The following is a 19,913-nucleotide window of genomic DNA, read 5'->3' as shown; positions in this document are numbered from 1 at the left end:
CGTGTACACTGTGCCACAACAGAGGCGAATAACACTGACGTAACCTCAGCTGCACTAGGCGTTTGGGAACGTTGTCAGGCACTGAGTGCCGTTATCTTCACTATCCGAACCGAACACCTCCCCCATCTGGAGGCGTGCAATGAAGTCGCTTAGCACCCGACACACTCCGGAATAGCCGGGGCGGGTCGTGCTGCATTCGCCTTTACGTCAACGTTGATGCGTGCATCGCCCTCAAAACTACTGCGAGGAATTCTGAACGCCTTTTCAACCAACACCTTTTCAGCAGCCTGCACCCGACGAATTCCCACCTTCGTTGCTCCGCAATGAATGCCTTGGACAAAACAAACACACAACGCCGCATCGGTCCCCCTGCACGAGCCACCAAACAGCTCAATCACAGAAAAAGAGTGCCTCCGGTCAATTTCTTTTGCTCCTTTATGTCCATTCGCCCCAACCACTATCCGCGTTCTAGCTATCATGGAGCTGCCCCTCGTGCTAGCGTGAAAACAGCTGTTGAAGGCCATCGAAGCGACATAATGCCGCGGACGCCGCCTCTGTCTCACCAAGCCAGGCAGCTCCTGCGATGACTCAACATTATCATCAACTCCACCCCATCAGAGGAAGCAAACTTTCAGGGGCACCTTCGGCGCGGAATTCGATATATCGAATTTGCCCGTGATCAGGAGTTCGATACACGTGCACAACAGCCCTATACGTTTGCATGGGATTTTCAAGGGGATGTTTGCACTGTTCGATATAGACAATAATTCGATATATGCGTGTTCGATATATCCGTGTTCAACTGTATTCTTTTAGTAATGTCTATTCTTTTAGTAAGCCAAGATCCCTGCTTCACAATTTTAGCACCGAAGATCATTAGGCTACAAACATTTCTGTTAAAAAGCGCACAGGATAAAAATCACACGTCAGCGAGGAAGCAACAACCTTCATCATCGTCGTTTTAATTACGCAGACGATTTCCAACGAAGTACAATTCAACCTCTCATTATTGTTGTTGTGTTTTATGTGTACGTATTTGCTTTTCGTAGCATTACCCAAATGTCACAGCTTTCAGTTATCATGTAGCGTTGGGGACCATTTCGTCTAATGTAGGCTATAGTACATAAGGTTGATGGCCGAAATGTAAGCATATTTGCTTTCGTTGAAAACCTGCAACACACAAAATCAAACCATACAAATGCATTTTTCTTAAAGTCATAACAAAAAAGGACATTAGAAGTCAGGAATCAAGCGCCGTCCAAAACAGGCTGCTGGTATTTGATTTATTGATTTTCGTTACCTCAAGCGCCCCATGGAAAATGTACATTATATGTGGTGTGGGTAAGGAGTTCCTCCATTGATAGTACTGCCATAAAAATATTAAAGGAATAGACGCAAATTGCTAATCTCTTGGTATATTTACAATTCCAGTGCACTCATTACCGTCTTCAAATACTGGAATTAGAAAGCTACTTTCTGCTTTTAAAGGGCTGCACCTTTAGTCCTCACCGCGATTGTTTTGGTAACGGCTATTTTTTGCTTATTATTTTTGCAATTTATGGCAAAAATAAAATTAAATCATGTGCGCGCAATGAGTACTACGCAACACTTATTGAATATAATAATGTAATAACGCTTTCAGAGAATAAAAGCCTGTAGAATTTGAAGTACATATTATTAAAACAAAAAGCACACGGAGAAATCTCAACGTTAGGATGCTTATTTTCATAATAGCGGGCAATCATTATTTTGTATTTTCTGCGTCACTCAAAAAATGATTTCCGTGACGACTGGAGAATCATCGGCCTGTTTAAAAGTGCCTCAATCATTTCATTCTTCCGGTTATTTCCTACATAATGCTAATATCTGTTGTGAAACTTAATGCAGTTTTACTTAAGTTGTATTGTAAGAATGTTCACAAAAGCTTTTCTTGCCAAAGGCCCAAAAGCTAACTTGAGTCTACGCAGTGCAAGTGAAGCTTGCACCTCACGCACATTATCAATGCCCTGATTTTTGTTGTTACACTAAAAAAGACAAATATATTACCGACCTATTTAAAAGAAAGTCTGCACCTCTGAGTCTCATGAATCGTCTTATGAACGTGTGAGCAGGCTGCCCTTTTTCTAGCTACTGCTTTAGTTTTTCTGTATTAAGCCACAAAACGGCACCTATGTTGTATAGGTTTGGTCCATCAGTTTAGTTTTTCAGGTGTTTGTGCTTTATCACCCCAGCAAGCGAAAAATGGGACTCAGCCAGCGAGTCAGCAATACATACTCATCTTTTCCCTCTGCCGTACTTGTCTGTGTGTCCCAATTCCTGCAGATACAAATGCCAGAAAAAACAACGTCAATTCTCAAGCTTTGAACATTGCCTTCATTTTTACTCAACGTTTGCTGCAGAATGTACACGTTAATATAAAAGGGGCTGCGGCCTGCCCCTGCAAGGCGCATTTCTTGTCAGTTACCAATAAACGGTCCTCCAGGTTAATGCAGGGTGAAAGTTTGAATAGGAAAGCATTTTCAATCACATAAAGAGGAAATGTACGTGCCGCCAGCGAATTCCTGCGTCTTCGTTGCTCTAAGAAGACTTCACTTTATAGTAGCCTTTCTATAATCACTTTAATTAAGAAATAATTATATAATATTTCGTCTGCGACGCAACATCGCTGGTGGCTACCACATACTTGGACTTGCAAAGTCCAAATGTAAAAATATTTGATACGGGACAAAATATAGTCTGCTTACTGCATCACAATTGCTCTCAGTTATCACAAATACTAATAATAGGCGATAAAAACAAGTAGCGTTCCGACTAATCTACAGCCAGCACTTATCCGGAGGTGTGTTCTGCGAGCAGAAAGTTTTTTAAGTGTGCCTGTATTTCGCACCGTTATCTTTGCTCCCCCTGTGCTCACCAAAAGAACAGTCTATTGCAATGCTACTCTTCCAAGGACGATCCCATTCCGTCGAATTCGGGCGATTGTCGCTGCGGAAGTTTTTACTGCGTGGTCGGCTTCTCAGCCGTATTCGTCTGAGCCCGGTGCTATAAGAAACATTTCCCAGCAGCTTGCCTACTGCCCACCAATCCTGTTAGGTAGATACCTGCTCGCAATTCCCTGCTCCTCTCAGCCAAGCCACAGCCCAGCAACTGATATAAACAGGCCTATTGTATTGAACGCTTGAGAGGGAGTGCTCCTGCAGTGTAAACTTCCGAACTGATAACCGCCATGTTACAAAGGTTAGGAGTGAAGGAATAACCACCAGGCCATCTATAATTTCTTTGTCTGGAATGTCCATATAACTGCTTTATAGGTGGTAGTTATTCAAAAGTTTAGCGGGCGTTTTCTCCGCTTGGCAACACTGAAAACCGCCATGTCGCTGGCCACTGTGCGATCTCATTCACTTTGCGCCCTCATCTCGCGGAAAAACACACACATACTAGCGTCCATCGTCTGCTGTGGTTCAAACCGATTTTCGGTAGTGGCGTCAACTGATATATTATTAATGGCACTCACATTATGTGGTGCCGCTCTACCCGCCCTCGAGCACTTCGCATCACCGGAGCACCGGACGATGAAACCGCGGCTGCGAACGGTGCGCTTAAGTCCGACGCTGCAGATGGCTGCCACTGCTGACGTCGACGCAAGTGCACCCTCACCGTATCCACGACTTTATGTCCGGTATGTGCCCTCTAATACGTGTTTGAGTACAAAAATCGAATCGTTTTTTTAGAAATGTTTCACGCGTACGCCGATTCAGAGCTGGCTTTCTTGTGCGGTAAATATTTCGCACTCAGCAAAACAACTCACCTTTGACTATAATGCGCGGCGGCTGGCAATTATCTCATCTGCGGCGATTTCATACGCATCTGGCGATAGGTAGACCGTACTGTGCTCCACTGAACAGTACGTTGCATCGAGGTATTGCTTTGCGTTCAGTGGGCAACACTTCTGAAATGATGCAGTTCCTGCTGTTAAACCAACCACTGCGCTCTCGTTGAAATCTTTCTGCCACGACCGACTCCCAGTCACTCGTAGATTTCCGCATAGGCTGGGGTTGAATTGCAGATGAGGTTATCACACTCATGACCGGAACCATGACTTTTTTCCTTAACCAGCGCTATCGCGGTACAAGTTAACTTCGAATCATTCGTACATGCCTTGCAGGGAAATACAGGGTCACTTCGCGGCCCGTGGTCTGTTGGTACAGGAGGCATTCATTGACGTGTAATGCATGCAAACACCATGTGAGTGCACCGCCATATCCGTGTCCAAGCGTCTTTTTCGAAGGCGACGTTGTAGGCACTTCCCTCAGAACAGGCACCGCTCTTCTCTATGCCTTCATAGCGAATAGCCAGGTCGTGGGCCGCAACCTGCCTGAAGCAGCCGCCGGCCGTGAATTTCTCATCAGGCTGACTAACGAGCAATATAAATAGATGGTATGGAAGTGATGAAAAGAGCTCTAAACAAAAAAAAAAAAGATTACTTAATCTCTGACCTACGAACAAATTCTTGAAGAATAACTCTTGCAGTTTTTTCTGCAGCGGACATTTATAGAACCGTAGGATATGCCAGCAATGCCATTTATAACAAACTAAACCTGATGCTGGTATCGCTAGGTTAATCCAACATATGTGTAAAACGGCGAGCACACAACTGTCAGATCCAGACGAGTAAGCAGCAGATGGAACTTGCGGTTGGCCATGAACTACGCTTGCGGCTGTTGCTTGGGCTCACCAGTGATCAGCCAAGAAGTGGAGTGAACCTCTTCACTGGAAGGTTGTTGTCACAGGCTAGCTTCAGAATTCGAATGGCCGAAAACAGCGAAGGATGTATAGAACGCACTAATTATTCCTATTTAGTTATTGCTTGTGCGCGCTGCGTGTCATTGCGCTTCGTCTACTTTTACTTCAAAAAAACACAATGACCCCTTTTATTTTCCTTGTTTAGTAGCGTCCGGTCACATTGCCAAACAACCCAATAAAGTCTTCATTTCAAACCAAGAATAACCCAGCCCTAGGTTTAATTTCAACTTCCTTAGCCTGTGCTGTACCTGCATACACGGATCGAGTAGTCTTTTTGATGAACAGGGAAAATCTTGCGAAAAGGTATTCCACAATGAGAATTTGGCTCAAGAACGCCTACTTTGTTGAGAAACCAGCCAGAGCGACATTTAGTGCTTTTGCTGTGCAATTTTAAAGCAGCGAGAATATGTTTTTTAGTCAGATCTCTTGTCGAATCCTCTACTGTGAATACTTTGTTCATTTATTCTGAGTGATTGGTCCCTGTGGTGCACTGTGGTGTAACGCCATAATACCAAAATAATGAAAAATGATTAGGTAGTTATCCCCACCCAGTTAATTTTTGCACAGCAAACAATTGATTGCCTTTTGATTTCGGGGCCTGTATATGCCATTGTTTAAAATACCTGAAACGACGCCGTTTGAGACAGTTCCACCGCCAACACTGGGGCTGAGTGCACTCAAGCCACCTGCACCAACTGCTCCGGGGCCGCCCTGCGGGGCTCCTCGTGTGCCGGCTGTAATAATGGCTCCTAGGAGACCTCCTCCTGCATCGGCCCGAAAAGACCCGCCGAGCCAGCAATTAAAAAGTGAACAACAAAAAGTGTCGAGTGCTCTCTTATTTACTGTGACACATACATTAAAACATTCCCAATTCCTCCCATGGGTCCAGTTAAAACCAATTCAGTACCTCTGCTAGAGAGAATGCTGCCAGAGCCACCTCCGCCAGTACTTGTTGGAAGGCCGCCCACTGAGGTTGCTCCTGAAACATGTGCGTGATAGCTTGATGACGAATGGCTAGAAGTGCTAACAGAGACATAGGATCCTCCGCCAGGCATTTGGCTGGTTGGCTGTGCGTGTTGCCCAGATCCCTGCCCTGGATTCCAACCTGCGAGGAAACGGAATGCTAAATTATGAAGCAAAAAACAGAAATAAAACGAATTGTCTTGATAGGTGGTTGTGTTGCGACAATCCGCATTGTGCAGAACTGAAGTGAAAAATTACACAAAATATAAATTGGCGCAGCTTGCAGTAGTGACGCAAGTCTGGAGAAACAGTAGCCCTGGCGGCCCCTGTACCAGCGCCAGAGACCCGGCTGTTACACCTCCTAATTATTTCAGAACTTCCCGCTTATAGTTCTTAATGACTGACAGGTCCGGATTGTTTCGTCATCAGGCTTTCGCATCTCTCCGAAAGTAAATCGCGGTAGCACCAGCTAGAACCCGTGGCAAAGTAGATAGGCAATCTCCGCGCTACCAACCCAAAGTAAATTCTGTACGTCTGGAATGCGTTGAGGATATAGTCCCATTCCTTTGTGTAATGCATCTTATAAACCATTTAAATTTTAGCAAACCCGCATAAAAATGTGATTGAGCTCCTACTTGGGGACCATTAAACATGTGATAACCGCGTGTGATCTATTGAAACTTTCAGATTGTCAGGTCTATAATTGACTCTTGATGTGTTTTGGGTTCTTTAGCCCCAGTAGCCCTAGTACAAAAAGATTTATCAAAAGGTGTCAATCGTGTCAGTAACTAATTTCTGTTTCGTGCTCTAAAGAATAGTCGAATGTGGGGTCATGGCTTCCCGATGGTATACAAACATGTTAGGGTAATTGCTCTACAACAATGCCATTTAATAATTCACTAACCAAGAAATTGTTTGTTTCATCGTTTCGTTATGGCTCCATTTATCCACAGACCCGTTTTGCTTATACCTGGAACCATTATGCTTTCGCATAATATACGCCAATATTGTTCGAGCGTTTACGGTATCGTCATTCTAGGTGAAACTTCTACCATATGCCAATGGTGTAGATTTATTTTGTACCTGCAAGGCGATCGTAAAGACGCCGGTCGTGCCATTACACAAAAATTTTGCGAGGTTTCAGGTGCGCCCCAGAACGTTGAGAAAACCTGTGGCTTTTGGTTGGGAGAATAGGGACGACACCATATCGTTTTGCGGGAATCAGTTGGAATAGTGACCTTATTTTTTTAGTTCTCCTGTCACAGCTTCGCAACACCGACTCGCATTGGTCGGAACAGGCTGTGAAGGTTTAGCGCCAAGTGAATGACGGGCGTGAACGGCGGCTCTCCTTCTTTTCTCGTACGCGGGCATGCAGCACGTTTCTTGTGAAAGGATACAGGCCTTTCACTTGATTTTTGCAAGCTGCATTTGGTGTTCGTGTAGTGCGCCTATGCTTCGAGAAAACCGTTTTCTTCCGCTTGTGCGCGGTGGGATTGGACTTTTTCATCTTTTTGGTTAATTTGGCCCATTGTTTCTCCCTCATTCTACTTTCGGGATGATCTACACCAGTTTTTTCAAAGCTGCACTGCAGACACGTTCTGCACCTTTTCCCCTGATATTGATGTTGCTTCGGTGTCTGTGGAAGCAGTCCGATGTCCTCAAAGTTTTGTCAAAGTGGGTGACACGTTTCGGCGTTACAGGCTAGGTTTAGCCTTCAATACAGGTTCAATGCTTCTCGCGAGTTTATTTTGGGAGCCCTGGTTTCTGGGCCTTTTCCCATGACTTAATATCGTATCCCGTACCTCCACTCTACATAAGAGGACGTCCTCAATGAAGTTGGTGAAATGTGTGTTCCCCCAGGTGTTAAAGTATTTTTCTTCAACTTACACACTGGTACGCTCCCTTTTAAAACTCGTATGAAACACCGTGGTCCTTTTATAGCTCAGTTGACGAATTGCCGCCTTTATTCCCACCCAGAGACAATTGATCACTGTTTTGTAGACTGAACAGATGCTGCCGCTTAGAAGAGAAGCCCCTTTGAGGCTCGGGCTGTCGGCGTCTCTCGTCGCCGTCTTCTGTCATCGCCATCGTTCTGGTCACGGTGGTAACACACTGGGACACTTGTTTTCCAAAGCCTCGCACTAGAACGCAACTCGTGCTTAGAAAACACAGATGGACACTCTTTTTCTAACTCCTCCAGCTTGAACGTTTAATCTCCATGGGAAATCGCGTGTGCTAAAAGGAAACACCCGGACACTGGTTTTCCAACGCCTCGTGCTAAACCGCTTCGTGCTTCAAAGACACAGTCCTTTTGCAGCAAAGCTGTATACATCTACCCCCAACGGTTTCAACATCGTGGGCAAAAATGCGAAGGCGCCAATAACACACTTATACAATGTATGCATCGCCCCTACCCACGCTTCACGTCAGTGGAGATGGTCCGGGTTTTGTTAAGCAAAATGTCCATTTCCAAAAGGGAGGTGCTATCATGCAGACATCCGAACAGGTTTTCTGGCCCACCGCCATTTACAACTGCAATAAAGCTTCGAAATAACGTAGCATATTCGAATAGCCTTCTTACGTAACGCTTCTCCTTTTTCTGCCGGAAACTTACAACGGCAGTTGGCTAGCCAATACATTTATATCTCGGATTAGGACTTTTTGGGGAACATTTTGCAACAAACGCTGCAAAAAGATACAGGTATCACGCTTCTCTAACTCCTATTTTTGCATTCGGCTATCTCTGTCATCTGCGCAGCGCACAAATGACCGCACAAAGGGGAGGAAAATATTGGTCAAGCGCTTTTCTTTGCAAACGAAAATTTTCTTCGCAAATCCACATGGTGATTTGTATATTCTCAGATTAAACTGAAGAATTTCAAAATTATCCCTGAAATATTTGGTTTTTTCCACATCCCCACTAAGTCTATGAGAGAAATCTCCGCTGCTAGCTTTAAAAGCAAGAAGATTCTGAGGTAACTAAGTTACACTTGCGCTAACCGCAAGTGTAACCTAGTTATTGGTAATCAAGATTGGTTTTCATGCTGAGTTTATTCGCAGTTCTAGCGTGATATGTGCGCGTGAAATGTGTCAGGATGTCGTGCTGTGCGCTCAGCCGATCCATATTGCCTCGATCGCTGCGCTGCCCACACCATTACTTTGTGGTGCTCACAAGCAAACATTTTTTTACCATTACAGCCATTGTTTAAAAAAACACTTATTAAAGGTGTGTGCCACCAGAAAACATTTTTACACCTTTTTCGGGCGTAAAGTGTGGGAATTGTGTAGTATATACACACTAGATTAATGTCGCACTTTTTACTAAGTTACGCGAGGGAAGTTATTAAAGGCATGTAGCTAAGGGGATTATTCTTCATTATGACATTCCTGCTAAAGGTACTGGTGCTTGCTAACTGCTTCAGAAAGTAAACTTACTATTGCTACATTTACTACCTGCAGTTACTAGTGTATCTAGTGGATGAGGTGACAAGTAACTGGTTATTGTTCTGTTAAATGTCTGGTATTTCTTACAGTTTTTAGTTTTGCTTTTTATAAATCTTTTATAGTCCAACTTCGTTTCAACACATTTCGGCTATAAGAAGAAACTGCGCCAAAAAAAGTTCTCTTTTTGTTAATATGTCAATGCTTTGCACATTGGCAAAATTTAACGGTTGTGGTTCAGTAACGTTTGAACACGCGCTTCCTTAACATCCTTGTGTCGCAATAAAGCAGGCGTTCTCATCAGCATTAGCCTTGAGCGTAAATGGGCCTTAGCTAATAATCCTGCCGCTGTAACTTGAAACGCCCACGGGAATGGCGGGATCTAAGGCTTTTCCCCAATAGATTAGGCGTGAGCGTTAGCGAAATGGTTTAATTGCTTGAAGGGGACCTGCAAATGAAGTTGGGTTGTGTCATGATAATTGCATCACTTTCTGACTCAAGGGAATCATATGGTGCGCTTTGAAGGCAGCCCGTTAACGCTGTCACGGTCCATTCTTAAATTCTAACTTAAGCGTCCATCAATTCTTAATATTTTATTTTAGTAAGGCAGCGTGTTAGTATCGCGAACCGACACTTGGAGCTTTCAGCCGCGTCGTTTATATATATATTCAAACAACTCCGTCTGGCACGAATCAATTTCGCTTAAAAACACGAAAAGACAATCATAGACCAATAACAAGCCGATGTCTTTTGAAACAACCATTGCGTGGCGCACACACCTAAGAGACTTCCCGTTTTTTAGAAACTTGTACTTTTTATAAGGATGTTGAGAAAGCTTAGGTGTTTTCGCTTTCGTACAACGTACACCTCCATTAAGACGACTTCGGCAGGCCACGTTCATGAATGCTTGATACTAGACCATGGAATCTGACATGTCACATGGCACCCGCTGTGACCTGGGTTGCAAATGTGTTGGTGCCTTTGTCCATGTCGGTGGTATAAACGAAATGCTCTAAACCTTTCAACCAATAATTTTCAAGCCATGGTGTGTCCGTATGCGTGTGTGTGCATGTGCGCGGGTGGGTGCTTGCGTGTGCGCACCTTTGTGTGTGTTATGTGTGTCTGCGCGCGAACGTGTATGCGTGCGCGCGCACGTGTGTGCTTGCGTGTGCACGTGTGCGTGTGTGTGTGTGTGTGTGTGTGTGTGTGTGTGTGTGTAGCCACTTTTATTTTTATGTGTCACCGCGTTTGTGTGCAACTGTCCTCCACTGTTTTAGGCATTTTGGTAACGCATGTAGGGTAACAAAGCTACAACGCTGAGTGATCCTATTCTCTAAACATGGTACTTTTCTGTATAAACAGTAAAACAATGACCTGCCCCGAAGCAGTCATTCATGTAACAAAGGTCTCAACGCTGCATTTTGGCGTTGCAGTTTGCTTCATTTATTTTAGTGGAATAAGCAATTACTTTCTGACTTCCTTCGTAAAATAATCTCTAATGACCACCAAGCCTGTATTGGGGTGTAACTGTCTTCTGTACGTGGTATCATTTTACTTTGAAATATACATTCAATATTTTTACTTCGGTTCTGTGCGTCAGACACTTTTTAAACCCTTTCTACGTAAACACACTACCTTAAAAAGCTCGAAGTTCGTGTACAGCATTTCTCACTGTCGTTTTTATTTTTATTATTCTGTTATTTCATACAGAGCGCAATAGCTGCAAGTATAATTTCACTCTTAGCAATGAATGAGCTTCGATAACGTTCTGCCACAGTTATCTAGAAAAGCGAAATTGAGAAAACACAGCATGAAGAATAGCGGTTGTAAAAGCACAACAAAGAATAGGGATCCTAAACAAGTAAGTCTAAACAAGCCCAGATTCATACAGGGCGAGACAGGGTCACACAGGGCTACCACAAAAGAAAATCTCGCTGCATGGGCTTAAAAATGAAAGAAAATACAATTTTCTTCCTCCTGCATGGCACGTCTTTTGAGCGTCACCACTGGGCGAATATTTTAGTTTTTTCCTTTCGAAGAGTAAACATTTTGTGGCTTCATTTGCAGCTATCGGTCCAAACAGTTATGCGTACATTCTTTGTGTTTTACGAAATAGTTTCTCATAAAAATATTGTTTTGTGTATTTGGTTTTGTTTGGTTAAGTTGCATTCAAAAAATAGATCTCTTGGGATATATTTTCTTTTTATCCACTTGCCTCAAGCAAACGATTGTTGTGTGACGAGTTTGAGTTGTGTTTGCACAAAGTGCTTGTTAGCAGAGAATATTTATACTGCTTTACCAATTGTTTGCTGGATTTCGGAGTTGTTGATTTGATTGGTTTCGTTTTGCCTTGTAAGGATGGCAGTGCGCCGTGAGGCAATTTTTTGGCCTTTAGCCTTGTCACCCGACACAGTGATTGTGTAAAAATTGACCCAAAAAATGCAAAGTATTTCAGTTATATGCGCAGTTCAATGTAGTTTTGTTGTGAGGTGTTCTGTCAAGTCTTTTGTCTACGTGGCCCTACATATCGAACGTTCAAATGACCTGCTTAGAACTACTGGAGCAAGACCCATTGCCATCGCTTCAAGCTCATACACTCACACTACTTGCAGCAAGAGTTCCTAAGCGACGCATCCAGCCTCCTTCCAGGGCGGCTGCTAGAGCTGTTCCTAGTAGACCTGCCCTGCTACCCTTCCCGGAACGTCAGCTAACGTCAAACGTTGAAATGATCTATATCATTAAAAAAAATGATCATGCATTTCTGGTCAGTACGGCACTTGCACTGTAAAATCCGCCATACCTGGACCTGATCCACTCGGACTTTGTCCAATTCCTCCGCTCGAGACACCACCACCAGGAATACCGCTGCTGACTGTTGAGCCGACACCTTGTAAATTTTGTGTGGAGCTTCCTAACATTTGTACCCCCACACCTGTCGTTGTTTGCAGCATAGTGGAGCCACGTCCACTCATTGTTTCACCAACTCCTTCGCCGATTTGACTTATGCCTTGTCCCAGTCCTTGTCGTAGATTACTAGCTGCGAGGAGTCCGGGTGCTGCATAATTCACAAAAAATGAGAAAAACTGGTAAGTATGGAAGTAGGAGTCTTTGTTTACGAAACGTGCCTAGCTGTACTCAGTATTAATGTTAGTTTTGTTATTGTTCAGCCTTTCTTGGGTACACGCGCGGCTACAGGACTTCAGCGGGCCTCGTTCGCTAAGAAGTGATACGACTGAACTAATAAGGTTATTAACCATATTGCTTGCAGTACAAGTCTGTTCCCATCTCCAAGTTCTTTATATACGAGCTATAACCCACTCGGAGTCTGCGCACATGCCACATTCCTTGGGGCGCAATAAGATAGCGCCGTGCTGCCTATTCTAGAGCCTCTGTTTTTGTGCCGAGTCGGATGCTGCGTAATAAAATAAGCCCAGGCCTCACTTGAGACATTACGCCATCCTCACCACTGCCAGTACGGCACACCGAGGTGTGGCCTCTGTTGAGAAATAAGCGTGATGTGATCATAAAGATGTCCCCTGCTTGTGCTCGTTCCGAGGTCACATGGTTGACTAGATTCGCATCTTCTGCCATTTAGGAGCGACGCCGCGACCACCTTTAAATCGTGAGGGAAGGCGTCACGAGAGGAGAAGCTGCAATTCAATCGCTGTTGGAGATACACTGACCATTTAGTCCCGGTACAAGAAAATGAGGTCCTCAGATAAGTGCACCCTTCAGACAATCCATTTAGAAGAACTGGACGCCGATTTGCTCAACAGCTATGAGTATCTCAGGTGATTGCTTAATAACTTCGGAGGCTTAGAGGGTGGTGCACGTGCCCGCTTTGTGCGAGCAATACCTTTCGGACCTGCGCAGCTCCGAATGAGCCTGGCCTTCCAGAGCAACAGGTGATTAGGGCGACAGATTTTGTCGAGGTACGACTGCTGTTCCCAGAAGCCCTCCTAGGGTGTCCTGCGTCGTCTTCGCGGATGGCCACAAAACCTTCTGCTTAAAGTACCTCGTCATACGATGTGCAGTGAAGCACCTCACCGAGAACGTGATGCGGCTTACCCACACCTAAACCGTGGTCCTCCGGTACGGGCTTTTCTGCTGGCGTCGCAGGTGTCTCTTTTTATAATCGCTTTACCGGCACACCGGTTTGGATCAAACGAACCACCAACTAAACAAAGGTTGCGGTGGTCTTGTGAAAAGAAACAAGCCAGCATGAATGGCCACGCTGGCCCTCTCTGAAAGGATATTGGAAGCTTCCCCTTACGCTGCCGTTGTCATGGTAGCGGGGGCATTGTGGCTCAGCTCACGAGCAGGATCCATGCAGAAAACTACGAGTGGTTATGTATGATCACTCATTAGCTACCAGCCATCGTGACTTGCGCTTCCCGTAGGCATGTCTGCTGGGGCATATTAAGATATAGCTCGTCAATCTGAGGTGACAACCGAGCAGGGTGAATTTCCTTATGATCATGACAACTAAAGCGGGCAAGAAAGTGACCAGAGAGGAGATGGAGACGCTGGGCATGGCTCTCATGGTCTACGTTTATGGAGCAAGTTCACAGTGGGCTGCTGCGTTGTCACTTTGGTGTTTCTGCTGGTATTCGTTTTCCACAACCTTAAGTTCAATAACAGCATCTCCAAGTTAAAACAAAGTATACGTGATAATGCCCCCGGTCATCTAAAAACATTGCGTTGTATTATTCGCTCTAGAATCACGGCGCGCGGCTGGGCTAAACAACTGTCGAAACAAATGTCCGTTGTAGCAGTTTCGGTGAAGCCTTTTCCCGACTTTGAGTGCTTCGGAGATGTCCATGTTAAAGAGGTGGCGTTGGAGCTCTACTAAATTGCCTTAAAAGCGGCCAGCAACCAGACATTTATTATATAACCCTGATGCCATCAATTTCAGCGGCCTCAAAATTTATCTATCTGCTATCCTCGGGCGCGCCAAACGCTATCTTCAAAATCAGGGACTGCTCGTCACTGTAGATAATTCTACCTAGGATATTGAAGAAGGTTGTGTCCTGCATGCGATCTTTGGGCATCCTCAACTCTATGGCGTACTCAGATGGGGCACGTGATACTCGCGCTGGTGCCAGTTCTCCAAGTATTTCTTTTCTTTGGGCCCTGCACATTTTCGCCGTGCCCCGACTGAAGTTTTTGGTGCTGCCTCTGTCCGCCTGTTTTGGCCCAAGTAAATGGGTGCATTTGTATTTAGCCCAAAGCGTTCTTTTTGTAGTGCTGGGACTACGCACAATGGAGGCTGAGGGACTTTGTCGAGATTGATCATTAATAAAGCAAGCAGGGCATCTCTAGCATGGAGCCCAGGCATAGCTTCGTGAGCATGCTGGAAATGTTGCACCCTGATGAGCGCAGCGAATGGCCGATCGACTTTCTCAATCCCCCTTTACGCCCGTCTTCGTTGCACTTTCCTAATTCACTTTGGTGTGAGATCACACACCAAGCCAACATGTGAACTGATTCACCTTCCGTAACTAGGCGCAAGTATCAACCGCGCCGATTCCTAAGGACCACATAAATTTCGTCATCCACTCTCCAGATGAATTCAACGTCTCGAATTTGCCGGGGACTACTTCCGAAATGGCGTTCGCTAGGCTGCTGTCTCTATGTTTTAAATACGCGTGAGACCACCTAAGCGTAAACTGTTTACAAAACCTGGTTCTGAGCTGTGCGGTTGCTGAACAGCTGAAAAATGTGCTCATGTAACTTATATCCCCTTTAAACACGCATTGTCTTCTAGTCGAGGGTGCATCGCATGCCCTGATACACTGTCACGGAGTTCCACGGTGTCCCACCCAACCGTTCTGAAGTATACATCGCTGCAGTAGTGGAGCCTTGCAACGCCGCAGCTTCACGTGCTGGGTGCATGCGCCAGACGAACTCATCGCTCGTATTTTTGGGGGGTTGCAGAATTTTTCAATACAATGAATATCAAGATACTATACCTCACTGCTAAATTCATACGCACAAGCACGACATTTTCTCCGACTGGGTCAACCTCGGCAAGCGTACTGACGCGTCCGCTTTTTCTGAACGGGTCTACTGCACAGCCTGCGATTCAAACCAAATACAATAGTATGACCGTGTCAATAAGAGTGGATTCCCCGGTCTCGCTAACACCACAGGGAATAGAGGATGTCAGATATTGTATTGCACGTTTTTCGCCATTTGACAACAAAAGTAAGGCCACAGCCGAAACAACTAGGGGAAGGAAGAGAAGTACTAGACCTGCCACCCATCGGGCGATCTGAGTAGTTACTTTCTAAAGCTTCGATATGACTCTTCCCCCGCACCCAACAGCAAGCCTGCCACCCCATCGACTGTACATAGGTTGCGATCTCTGCCACAGTAGAAGCACCACGCTTCTAAGCCACTGCTGGGGCTATGGAACGTTAGCGTGTCAGCAGACCGTGTCTGCGATTAGCTAGGCAGCAGAGTCTTCCCCTAACCGTTCGCACCACACTTACCACCCCCATCTTTACTCTCGCATTGTGATTTTCTAACCCGCCACTTCTTCCACGCCCTTCTATATCAGAGCACCAAACATCTGCACTTTGCCTGGCGGCGTGTTCACCACTCATGACCGCATCAAGCCAGGCGTGAAACTGCCACAGGCCATACATACCTTTTCACCCACCATCCAGGCCTCTTCTCAGCCTAATATTTCCACCGTAACTATTGCATCCGAGCCTACCCTCCCGCACCCCCAAACGTTGGTCTCGACACTCCGCTATAGAATTCTACAAAACGGTGGCTGATCTTTGTGCCAGAAATTACATTTTTCAACGCAACGCTAACCGTTATACTGAGTTTGGTGCCCACATCAATCAATTCGTTGAAATTAAAGCATCTCTTGAACCATTAAAAATACGACTGCCAGCCCCGCAAAGCATTTCGCCAAATTCATTCCCAGGTAAACCACGTCCATTCGCCTTACATGTCACACTTCGCACACTCGCGTTCCCACCATGTCCTTCGTCAACACTTGCGCTAATAGTAGCGGCTACTCTTCTGCAGTCGAAGCCTTCCCAACTACTCCCTTTCTAGCCCGTGTCGGATCTGGTAGTATAATTTTATCGGTTTTCGGTCTAAGCACGGCAATATCCAACACTATTTTTATTAATGGCCCCAGCGATCACCCTGTATCCCCAAAGCTAATTCCCTGCAAGAAACGAAGGTCGCTACAAAATTACGTGGCCATCAAGCATTTCCCTCTCGTGCTACGAAGTCAGATGCGCATGCATGAAAATATGTGATTACCCTTGCGCTAAGCGAGCTCCCGGCATGCCAAGTAAACCTTATTGCTTTTGGGCCCAGCGTACGTTTTTTCACATATGCTACCTGACCACAACCAGAAAAGACACCGGTGACTACCGTGACAATAAAAAAATATCACGTTATTTCTTCAGAAAACCTAGTACTATGCCCTCGGCCACCCGCTCTTTAGTGTCACCAATTCCAACGGCCCGCACCTTCTATGGTGCCGTCCTCCTGTGCCAAGTAAAGGCCATCTACGAATCTCCCACATCAAGTAAACCGTTTCACAGAGCCAGCATGGCCTACGTGAAAAAGAATATTTCATGCTACGAGAAGATTCTATGATGGATATATTTGGGCACATTTTTGTCATTTATTCCGAGTGATTTGTCCCTTCACTGCACTGTGCTGGAGAACAGAAATATAGATTTGTGAGTGCAAACGAGGATAACCGAAAATGACATAATTAGCACAGTTCTACGTACTTGGAAGAGAAGTAATGCCATAACCTTTATATTCGGGATCTTAAATTTGAATTTATCGTTAAAAATACATATCCAGAAAAACTTCAGCTACACGCACTGCCATATTTGGAGAGGCTTTAACTAAAACCACGTTCACTAAAACTCAAGGCCAGGAAGCCAGCTTTCTTTAGTGCAGCTAGCACTCAACCTGTACGCCCAATCATTGTACCATTAAAATATCCCCTACGACAACCATATAAAAAACAAAATGCCACACAGTAAAAACCATGGCTTTCTAATTAACACGATACATGCATTATGACATGCGCAATACCTGCAGCTGGTTCACCTAGACCTGGTGCCATTCCTCTGTTTGGGGCAGGCACACCGGGAAGCACACCGTTGACTCTTGAGGTGACACTGAGTAAACTTTGGGAGGAGCTTCCAGAGAATTCTTGTCCTGTACCTGGCGCAGATGGGTGCGTTGTCCTGCCACCTCCAATAATTGTTCCACCTAACGCTTCGGAAATTTGACGCGTGCCTTGTACCATTTCTTCAACTGAATTGCTACCTGTGATGGGGCCAGGTCCTGTATAGTGAACAGACAAAAAACAAAAGAGAGATTAGAACGGAAGTAGACGGCTGTGCATGCAAATGTTACATAGCCGGCACCTGTAGTAATGTGCAAGGGACCAACTTAAATGCAATTAAAACGCCTTCAGCAGTTTGAATATTCCAAATGACTACGTAGGGCACTATGTCAAAGCGAAAGAAGGGAGCCTCGCAGTGCACCACAATTAGTCGGCAAGACCAAGGAGATTCCAATTTGTAAGCACTCAGGGAGTCCCCTGATTTATGCCCTCATCTACTCTTGCAGATAATCTCGCCACTTCGCTCGTATTGCCGTATGAGTGGCGGCGTTCAATCTACTGTTGCGCTGTGGCTGCTGCTACAGGACTCCGCGGCACAAGAGAGGAGCCAGACCGACAAGAGCAAAAGTCGTACGCATGTCCAGTGGACATGTCGAAGTGGTCTTTTTGAAGGAGATAGAGCAGGTTCGAACAAAGTGACTCCTTGCGGCTCGAGGTATGCGGGATTAGGACGGTTAACTTTCAGGGCTGTGTTGGGATCCGTTGACGTCCAGTACGAAAGCGGACGGATGGTAGTAAACGACAGAGCGCGGACAAAGATAAGGAGACCACCTTGGTGCTCGAATGGGCTGGTAGCACACAAACACGGGCATGGCTGCTTCGAGGTCTGGTTGTACTTAAGCCATGTGGAGTTTGGCAAGGCGCGTGGACTGAGGCCAAAGTTGCTTAAAAACCACCCGTAGTTGGTCGACCAAGTCGCCGGAAAATACAGGTGGTTGAGACTCGTGGAACAAGTCCGCTGGCAAAACAGAGTTGCTCCAAAGGCGAACTCAGCAGATGTGCAAGAGACGTTCACCTTGTACGCGCACCGCATTCCCAAGAGCGTCAGAAGTAGTCGTTGCACTCACTTCATTTGGCAGCAAGTGGAGCCTTTAGGTATCGATGGAAACGCTCCACGGGGCTCAGCGGGTGGTACACAACCGTTCGCAGACGAGTCAGGCCGTGAAGATTATGTAGTTCAGTGAACAGGGACGACTGCAACTGCCAGCTACAATTGGTGACGCTCGTTAAATGGCAGCCGTAGCACGACACGCAGGTAGAAACCACGGCGGACGCTACCACAGAGGCCGTGACGTGGTGAAGAGGGCCGGCTCCGGGCCAACGTGATAACTAGTCAACATGCGTCCAGATGCACAGGTAGCCTTGCCAAGCTGGCAGGAGGCCGACAAGGACAACCTGAACGACGAAAAAACGTTCATATTCATAGGGCCTCAGGCATTCTTTGGAAGGAAGATCGGAATGCTGTTTAACTTTTGAACACTGGCGCGGCGTGCAAGTGCGTACTTAGCACGAATGTTAGCATTCATACGCAGCCAAATGTAGTGGGACGCAATGCCTTTCTGAGATCCACGAACGACCGAATGGGCCATATTTTGGATGGCGTAAAAGAAGTCGCGCCGATGTGAGGCAGGCAGGAAGGGTCAGGGAACACCTGTACACCTGTCGCAGACGATAGACACAGCGCAAAACGGTACGTCTTCAAGATTGGGAGCCCTAGGTGCTGCACGATAACGGGAGAACTCGCTGCGAATGGCTTGCTCCGCAGCCAGTTCATGGACGTCAAGCAGGTCAGTATCTGCTTCCTGTGTTGCTGGGGAAAGGACATTTACGTTCTCCACCCGGCTCAGAGTGTCCGCGGGAGAATTGGCTGAACCACTGACGCAGTGGATAATGGACGTGAACTCTGAGAGCTATGCCAGCCGACGCACCTCCTGTGAATTGTAGGGTGTGTAAGTGCGGTTTAATGTGAACTTGAGTGGCTTGTGATTGGGGAAGATTGTTAACTTGCGTCTTTTAACGTGGTGTTTGAAGGTAGTCTTCGAACAGTGAAGTGTATGGCAATCAGTGTGAGCACGAGTCGGGCGCATGGAGAAAATCTTAGTGGTTGCAACGCGCCTTCAACTCATGGCTGAATGACCCCTCCTACGGCTGGACGTGATGCTTCGGTGCTGAGCGACAACGCAAAAACTGGATACTGATGAACCAGCAGTGCACCGTTGTCGAGAGCACCTTTGATGTCTGTAAAGGATCTTTCAGCTGCAGCGTCCCCCTGCGGGGCTGAAGCTTTAAACAATCGCGTTGTAGAATATAGCCGAATGTTGATATCATGCATGCTTCTTTTACGCGCAAAAGATCTGAATCGCTCAAGCCGAATGCGCAATAAAAGTACAAACCCAATCAGTCAAGCTTCGAAACTGCCAATTTCGAAGGGACTGATTGAAAAGACGCGGAGTATCCGGAGCTTCTCTCTGAAAACGCGACTTTATTTAACGCTCTTGGGCAGAGGTATTCCAGGCTGCTAGCGCTT

General features: G+C 45.9%; 1 protein-coding gene across 2 annotated transcripts in view; it reads right to left on the bottom strand.

Annotated features, from left to right (window-relative positions):
* Positions 1-19,913, bottom strand: part of LOC144160509 (uncharacterized) — a 76,358-nt gene that overhangs the window by 11,599 nt on the left and 44,846 nt on the right. For both annotated transcript variants that reach the window (XM_077691780.1, XM_077691781.1), the window contains exons 9-13: positions 17,290-17,544; positions 12,008-12,262; positions 5,711-5,908; positions 5,427-5,567; positions 2,275-2,316 (exon numbers count right to left, since the gene is read on the bottom strand). In XM_077691780.1, the coding sequence (XP_077547906.1) occupies positions 2,275-2,316; positions 5,427-5,567; positions 5,711-5,908; positions 12,008-12,262; positions 17,290-17,544 (891 nt within the window). The remainder of the gene's footprint in view (positions 1-2,274; positions 2,317-5,426; positions 5,568-5,710; positions 5,909-12,007; positions 12,263-17,289; positions 17,545-19,913) is intronic.

The sequence above is a fragment of the Haemaphysalis longicornis genome, unplaced genomic scaffold, assembly GCF_048455015.1.
Source record: "Haemaphysalis longicornis isolate Haplotype H1 unplaced genomic scaffold, Haemaphysalis longicornis Haplotype H1 scaffold_101, whole genome shotgun sequence".
Lineage (NCBI taxonomy): Eukaryota > Metazoa > Arthropoda > Arachnida > Ixodida > Ixodidae > Haemaphysalis > Haemaphysalis longicornis.
Note: the sequence above shows the minus strand (reverse complement) of the source record. Positions and strands in the feature narration are given on the sequence as shown.